The sequence below is a fragment of the Camelina sativa genome, chromosome 2 (assembly GCF_000633955.1).
Source record: "Camelina sativa cultivar DH55 chromosome 2, Cs, whole genome shotgun sequence".
Taxonomy (NCBI): domain Eukaryota; kingdom Viridiplantae; phylum Streptophyta; class Magnoliopsida; order Brassicales; family Brassicaceae; genus Camelina; species Camelina sativa.
The window spans coordinates 5,668,912-5,677,139 of record NC_025686.1 but is presented as its reverse complement, the minus strand read 5'-3'; the positions used below and the strand labels follow the sequence as shown (position 1 = coordinate 5,677,139).

The 8,228-nt window shown below is 33.8% G+C and overlaps 1 protein-coding gene and 1 pseudogene across 1 annotated transcript; both read left to right on the top strand.

Annotated features, from left to right (window-relative positions):
- On the top strand, positions 2,241-6,008 carry LOC104748827 (protein HAPLESS 2). Its single transcript, XM_010470415.1, has 17 exons — positions 2,241-2,426; positions 2,527-2,670; positions 2,764-2,852; positions 3,051-3,148; positions 3,243-3,303; positions 3,397-3,475; positions 3,551-3,685; positions 3,776-3,973; positions 4,064-4,144; positions 4,225-4,325; positions 4,566-4,683; positions 4,776-4,808; positions 4,887-4,980; positions 5,054-5,142; positions 5,229-5,347; positions 5,420-5,520; positions 5,602-6,008. The coding sequence occupies exons 1-17, from the start codon at positions 2,241-2,243 to the stop codon at positions 6,006-6,008; spliced, it is 2,133 nt and encodes a 710-aa protein (XP_010468717.1).
- On the top strand, positions 6,602-7,678 carry LOC104748820 (annotated as a pseudogene).

The window sequence follows — 8,228 nt, the reverse complement described above, 5'->3', positions numbered from 1 at the left end:
AAGGTTTTGGTCTCTCCTTATTGGTTGATTTTCATTTAATGTTTTCTAATTTTTTTTTTTTTTTTTTTGCTTTCTAATTGCTTTAAACAATATTTAAGATCCAATAAACACAATACATTTAACTCACACATTAAAATAAAATTATAACTGAAAATAAAATAAATTATGCATTAATCATATTCTACCACTCAATTTTATTCAAACACAATAAATTACTATTGTAACTCCATAGTTCTAAATGTAACTTTCATCATTTTTTATCATATAAATAAGCATTCTCTCAATCTATCATTCTCTCATATTGATATTCTTTTACTATCTCATTTTCACATTCTCTCATTCTCTTCTACAATACCTCAAATCATTTTTCGTTTTTTTATTTATTTTTGATTTCTTATTTTTGTTGTATGGGTTGTAAAAAGAAAAGAAAATATCATTGTAAATTGTTAATGCTAAATTTTAATTTTAGAGACTACATGATATATATTTTACATTGTTCTTATTTTAAAAGATTTATCTCCTTTATCTAATTTGGATTATTATCTTATAAGTAATCATTCTCTCTTCCTCTCCCACCAATATCAAATGTTGTTATATCTCATATGTGTTGTAAGAGTTTGATTCTATATTTTAATTTAGAAAGTATTATATATATATATATATTACATTGTTCTATTTTTTAAAGATTCATCTCCATTATCTAATTTGGATTACCATCTTATAGTAAACATTCTCTCCTCCTCTCCTACCAATATCAAATGTTGTTATATCTCATATGTGTTGTAACTTGTAAGAGTTTGATTCTATATTTTAATGTAGAAAGTATTATATATATTTAACATTGTTTTCAATTTTTATTTTATTTATATAAAAAAATATTTCTTTTATATTTCTTGCCTTTCTAATCTATTCATATTTATTTTTTAAATTTGCATAGTTAAATTTAAATTCACATATGTTGGTTTTAACAAAACAATCAACTTTATTTGAGAATTAGATGTTCCTATTCATTTTTAAACGATCAATGTGTAACATATAAGCATTTTGTCTTGCAATCACAAGTTCCATTTCCATTGCTTAACTCCATGGTTAAACTATAATATATGTTGTCCTATTTGTAGGAATAACAACATACTTATTTAATTTATTTAAAAGAGCAGATGATTAAACGAAATAAACATTTCTCCAAATTTTATAATTCAATCAGTGAGTGTACTTATTACTTTGAAAAACTTTTACATTGAAGTTCATAAAATCATATAAGAAAACTAAAATACTATATCACTTCAAATTTGGAAGGAAACACTTGGTATTCCTTTTAAAAAAAGTCAAGACACATATAAAAATTTATTAATATTTAACTCACTTTAAAGACATTAAAGGTCATTTAACTCAAAAATAACTTCTATCCAATAATTTCATACATTCCTCCCACAAATAAAAAAATATATATATATATTCAAGATTGTATTTAAATATTACATAATTTTTTAGTTAGCTAAATTTATAGTCACATATATACAATATATATACATAAGAATTTATATTACTTATTAACACCATAATTCGACCCATTATTTGCTTAACTCAATATTGGTTTCAAAGCCAACTAAAGAAAAACAGAAACGATCTTATTGATATTAGACCAAAACATGGGCATACAAACATAATCACTTACACGAAAGATATTTAAAAAAAATAACTTATTATTGCAACATCAACGTATGAAGGGTTTACATAAGCAGTTAATTAGAAAATCTATAATACAATAAATGTATTGGAAACAATATCAGTCAATGATAAGATTGGATCCTCAAAAACAAGAAACAACAACTTCATAATTCATAAAAAAATAAACGCCACAATTATACACATCTGAACGAAATGGTATAAATATATAGTATATAAATAAAAGTGACGGGAAAGCCCGTATACGCATAATTAAAACGAAATAATACAAAAAAAAAATGAAAAAGATAAAAAAAAAAAAAACAAGAAAGTGCCAACTACACCACAACCCACGCGTTGCGTGGGGAAGCACCTAGTAAGCATTTAAAGAAACAAAACATGGTTATAGCATTGGTTAAGTTCGTTAATTCCGGTTTAAATTGGTACACTTGTAATGTATCAACCGTTGGAAAAAAAACAAAGAAGACGAAGCTGTTTCTTCAAAAGAAACACAATTCGCGTCTCCGAGTGAGAGAGAGAGAAGAGAGAGAGAGTAACTTCTGTTAAAGAAAATGGTTAACGCGATGGTGATGGCTTGTGTGATAACCGTAATCCTCATCCTCGGAATGTTTAACGAAGTCGAGGGGATCCAGATATTGTCGAAGTCAAAGCTAGAGAAGTGTGAGAAAACATCAGATTCTGGCAATCTCAATTGTACGACTAAGATTGTTTTAAACCTCGCTGTTCCAAGTGGATCTGTAAGTCCCTTTTAATCTGTTGTTTTTCCTCTGTATAATTTTATTATGCGATTTTTGTGTTTCATCAGTTTTGATTATTTTTTGTTTGTTTTTATAAAAGAGTGGAGGAGAGGCTTCGATTGTAGCGGAGGTCGTGGAGGTTGAAGATAATTCGAGTAGTAATATGCAAACCGTACGGATTCCACCGGTTATTACAGTGAACAAATCAGCAGCATATGCTCTCTATGATCTTACTTATATTAGGGTATGAATATGTGTTAAGAGTCTCATCATCATGAATTTGGTCTAGTGATGTTGTTAGGTTAGTGTGAGTTTGACCTTTTTAAAAACGTTTTAGGATGTACCTTACAAACCTCAAGAGTATCACGTCACGACTCGTAAGTGTGAGCCTGATGCTGGACCAGATATTGTACAAATATGTGAGAGGTAAGGATGTGCGCGCTTTTATATGAATGATCTTGTTGTTACTGATCTGATAGTATTGAAATACTGAATTTAACGCCTATTTTTTGCGTTGATAAGTGTGTAACTATACATAATCTGAAAACTTTTCTCTATATACTAACATTGATCACCTGAGTTTGATGAGTATCTTTTCACTAATTTCATGTGACGATCATACAGGTTACGGGATGAGAAGGGTAACGTTTTGGAGCAGACTCAGCCAACATGTTGTCCATGTGGACCGCAGCGAAGAATGCCTTCATCATGTGGAGATATTTGTATGTTTTTTCTTTTTTCTTTTTTTTTTGCATTTTACACTCCCTCCTCCCGTATCGCTTGTGGAGTCTTATTTCGTATATTGCATTTGATTAGTTGATAAGATGATAAAAGGGAAAGCAAATACTGCGCATTGTCTTCGTTTTCCAGGTGACTGGTATGGATCCCTTACATGATACTCAACTGTATGTTCTTATCTTCAAGGTTATGTACCCTTGTTGAATTTGGCCACTTGATTTCTCTCCTATAGGTTTCATGTTTTCGGTATTGGACAGCGGTCACTAGGATTTAGTGTGCGAGTTGAGTTGAAGACAGGAACTAGAGTTTCAGTATGTCTTTCTGTTTTTTAAGCTAGTTTTGTTCCAAAGTTACGCAACCTTATGATTGATTTTGTTTTATGGCAGGAAGTGATCATTGGTCCTGAAAACAGAACAGCTACTGCAAATGATAATTTCCTTAAGGTTAATCTCATTGGAGACTTTGCTGGTTACACAAGTATTCCTACTTTCGAAGACTTCTATCTTGTTATCCCAAGAGAGGTAACTAACTACTGCTTTATCCATTTTAAAGTCTTTTAACTTGCACTACTCTGTAATAATGCTAAAATGAATCCTTCCGGTTCAAAAAAGACGGCTATAGCAGGACAACCAGGGAACTTAGGCGCAAACTACTCAATGTGGATGCTTCTTGAGAGAGTTAGATTTACATTAGATGGCTTAGAATGTAATAAAATTGGTGTTAGCTATGAAGCTTTCAATAGCCAACCAAATTTCTGCTCTTCACCATATTGGAGTTGCTTGCATAATCAATTATGGAACTTTCATGAGGTTAGTATATATACCTAATATATGTTATAGCTCTCTAACACCTTACTGCATCATTGTTTCACTTTCACCGGGTAACAAACACTGTTTCAGGCAGATATGAACCGGATCAATAGACACCAGCTTTCTTATTATGGATTAGAAGGAAGATTTGAGAGGATCAATCAACATCCAGTTATGTGCTAGTTTCTAAATTAGTAGAAACATAAGATTTGTTATTGGATTTATTGACTTTTTCCTTTTACACGATACAGAACGCGGGACCTCACTCGTTCTCCATCGGAGTCACAGAAACAATCAACACAAATCTTATGATAGAACTAAGAGCTGATGATATTGAATACGTTTTCCAGAGGTAAAAAATATATATATATATTTTTTTTTTTGTCAAAGGTAAAAAATATTAGGGATACAATATCCCACATTGGAAGTTGAGAGTAGGATCTTAAGTTGTATATATAAGATATGGGCCTCTCCACTCATTGCCAATTTGTTTTGAGTTGGAAGCCCACTATCTAACAAAAAAAGACTTAAAAAGTACCTTCTGGAATGCTGATTACTAACTAAAGTAAAGTAACGTTTTCTGTGGTTGTAGGAGCCCTGGTAAGATCATAAATATCGTTATACCGACATTTGAGGCACTTACTCAATTCGGAGTTGCTGCAGTCACAATCAAGAATACTGGTGAAGTAGAAGCATCTTATAGCTTAACGGTACTATTTTAAACCTAAACCGTATCTGTTATATATTGATAGCAAGAAAGTTTCTTTGATATATTGATTGCATCTTGTTTCCTTCTACGCAGTTCGATTGCTCCAAAGGTGTGGCTTTCGTTGAGGTAACTAGCTCTCTGTTAATCTTCTATGAAGAAAGCATTGTTAAAAGGAATGTTACAAACTGATGTTGTTCTTTTCAGGAGCAATTCTTTATTATAAAACCAAAAGCTGTTACAACTCGGTCTTTTAAGTTGTATCCCACTAAAGATCAGGCTGCAAAATATATATGCACAGGTGATCTTTCTTATACTACAACTCCCTGATTCCTTATTTGCATAAACAATGATCATTTTTACTTTTTGTATAGCTATACTCAAGGATTCTCAGTTCAGCGAAGTAGACAGAGCCGAGTGTCAGTTCAGCACAACGGCCACCGTACTCGACAATGGAACTCAGGTTACTCTACTATGAAATTTTAAATGATTCTTGATTAATGTTTGATATCGAACATTCATTAACTGAACAGTATCTTTAACATGCAGGTTACTAATCCATTTCAAATTCCAGAGACTTATCCTAAAGGTTTCTTTGAATCGATTAGGATACTGTGGACTAAAATCATCAACGGCTTAATCGATTTCATCACCGGAGATACTTGCAGGTTACACACTTCTCCTAACTTTAACCTCTTTGAGAATAATGAAATATTAAAACCAATCAATAATATTTGCAGAAACAAATGCTCAAGTTACTTCGACTTCAGTTGCCACATACAATACGTTTGCTTGAGCTGGATGGTTATGTTCGGCCTTCTCCTCGCTCTTTTTCCAACTAGTAAGCATTTTTCAAACCGCGATCGCAACCTCAAATCACTAACATAATATATCTCGAATTTAACTAGTTTTGTTTAAACAGCTTGTGTGCTTCTTTGGCTCTTGCACCAAAAGGGACTCTTTGATCCATTCTACGACTGGTGGGAAGATCATTTCGACTTAGACCATCAACGTAGATTATTATCCACCAGAGAAAACGCCTTGAACCGACATCATCACCATCGCCATCACAACCATCGGCATGGTGTTAAACCCCATAATCACCATCGTAGGACACAACAGAGACACAAACACCATCGTGGCGACAACGACGACGTTTTGCAGAAGATGATGCTTGGACGTGACCACAACGACTCTCACTACTACAACCAACTTCACCGAGTACATAAAGATAGTAAGCAGAAGCATCGTAGGAGAGCCAAGCACGGGATCGTCCTGCCACGTGATGTGCACGTGGACAGACGGAGGAGACAAAGGCTACCGAGTTAAAAGACTCAATAGTTTAGTGATTATGTGGAAGAAGTAGTATGTATCGTGATATGATTATTCCACAGTAATATAGAGGGATATATGCTAATAACATGTCCCATAACACGATTGATTCCTTGTAGATTTGATAGGTTACATGTTTTTATATATGTCTTCACGATATGGTCCAATATTAATTAGTCAGGTTCTGATCAAACCACCCTATTTTACATGTTTACTTGCTTAAATTGTTTACTGAATCTTTCTACCTGAGAAAACTTTTACTTCTTTTTACTTACAACGATTCGATTAAATTAGGGTGTCTTATACATCTTAAAAAACCTTCGAGTTGCATACTTAGTTGTTATATGTGTTTCATCATTAAATTGCAGGATGAAATCCCAATTGAAGAAGTTTTCAAGCAGTTAAAAAGCAGCAGAGTGAAGGTCTTTCTGAAGCAGAAGGAGCAAAAAGACTCGAGATCTTTGGCCCCAATAAACTCGATGAGAAGAAGAAGGTAACAAACTAAAACTTGCATATAGTATAATTTGTTATAAGGCTATCTAATGTATTTTTTTTTTTGGTGGTTCCAAATTAACAAACAGGAAAACATAATGCTCAGGTTCTTCGGTTTGATGTATAACCCTTTATCGTGGGTCACTGAAGCAGCTGCAATCATGGCTATTGTGTTGGCTAACTGCGATGGAAAGTCACCCGGTTGGCAAATATTTGTCGGCATTGTATGTCTTTTGGTGTTTAACTGGATACTCAGCCATATCGAAGAAGAAAGTGTTGGAAAGTATGTTGATGCTCTTATGGCTGGTCTTTCTCCTCAAACAAAGGTCTCTTTATACTGATCATATTTCGATATTGATTGTTTGTTCGCGTTTATAGTTAGTGTATATGCTGGTGATTTAGTTTATGTTCTCTTTGAGATGAGTAGATTCTTAGCACCCTACTTAGTTTTCATATAGTGTCTTGGGGTTATATGCAATCTTGTGTTTGATATATACAATCTTGAGGCTATAATCCTAAAGCTTTTCTTTCTTTTTTGTTTTTGTTTTTGTTTTGGAAAGGTTCTAAGAGATGGAAAATGGTCAAAGCAAGAAGCTTCAATTCTTGTTCCTGGAGATATTGTGAGCATCAAGCTCGGCGACATCATTCCTTGTGATGCACGTCTTCTCGAAGGAGATGTTTTAAAAGTTGATCAATCTAGTCTGACTGGAGAATACCGTCCCACAAGAAAAAGTCCAGGAGATAAAGTGTTATCCGGTTCTACCTGTAAGGAAGGTGAGATGGAAGCGGTTGTGATAGCCACTGGAGTCAACACTTTTTTTGGTTTTATCTTGTCGACATTACAACAAACCAAGATGGACATTCCCAGAGAGTTGTAGCCGAAATTGGAAACTTCTGCCTGTTTTTTTATAGCCATCGGTATTGTGATTGAGTTCATTATGATGTTTACGATCCAGCTCAGAAACTTGAGAGACGTAATCGACAATCGTCTGGTTCTTTTGATTGGTGGGATCCCTCTTGCATTGCCTACTGTTATATCAGTGACAATGGCTATTGGTTCCCTTAGGTTATTTGATCAAAGAACTATCACAAAACGAATGAACGCCATTGAAAAGCTGGCCGGTATGGATGTTCTGTGCTGTGATAAAACCGGGGTTCTGATAATACCACTATAGATAAGTTTACCTTTAACTGCTATAATTTGAAAAATCTTCTTTTGAGATATTGAGATATTTTTCTTGTTATATGCACCCAATGGATCTAGGAATAACTCTGTTTTAATATCCCTAGGTTCTTAAAGGGGTTCCTGACAGACCTGAGGTTGCTCTTGTCAAACTCAGAGAAATCAAATGCAAAATTGAGAAGAAATTTAATGTTCAAGATCGCTACAAAAATGTCATTGCTGTGAAAGATGATGTCAGAGTCATTGAGGGTCCTAGCAAAGTGAGTACCTTTGCAGTCTGGTTGTTGTTGGTTACCTCGCTCAACTTTATAATCTTACAATTAATTTGCACATTCTAGGGTAAACAAGGTCCTGTAAAGCATATTTACAAAGGTATCCTATTGATATATGATCGGCATCATCTTGAGCATGCCGGGTTTATCTGTGCTAAATGCACATCATGCATTGTTGTTGGTGGATCACGTTCTGGCGCTAATAGAAATGTAAGTGTCTTGTGATGTGGCCATGTGTTTTCATATTTTAATCAGACTGTAGCATCACCA

What these genes read in the sequence shown, in the direction of transcription:
- LOC104748827 (XM_010470415.1), top strand. Translation starts at nt 2,241, where the DNA reads ATGGTTAACGCGATGGTGATGGCTTGTGTGATAACCGTAATCCTCATC. An exon ending in AGACAGGAACTAGAGTTTCA is followed by an intron (nt 3,476 to 3,550) that starts GTATGTCTTTCT and finishes GTTTTATGGCAG; the next exon opens with GAAGTGATCATTGGTCCTGA. An exon ending in AATTATGGAACTTTCATGAG is followed by an intron (nt 3,974 to 4,063) that starts GTTAGTATATAT and finishes ACACTGTTTCAG; the next exon opens with GCAGATATGAACCGGATCAA.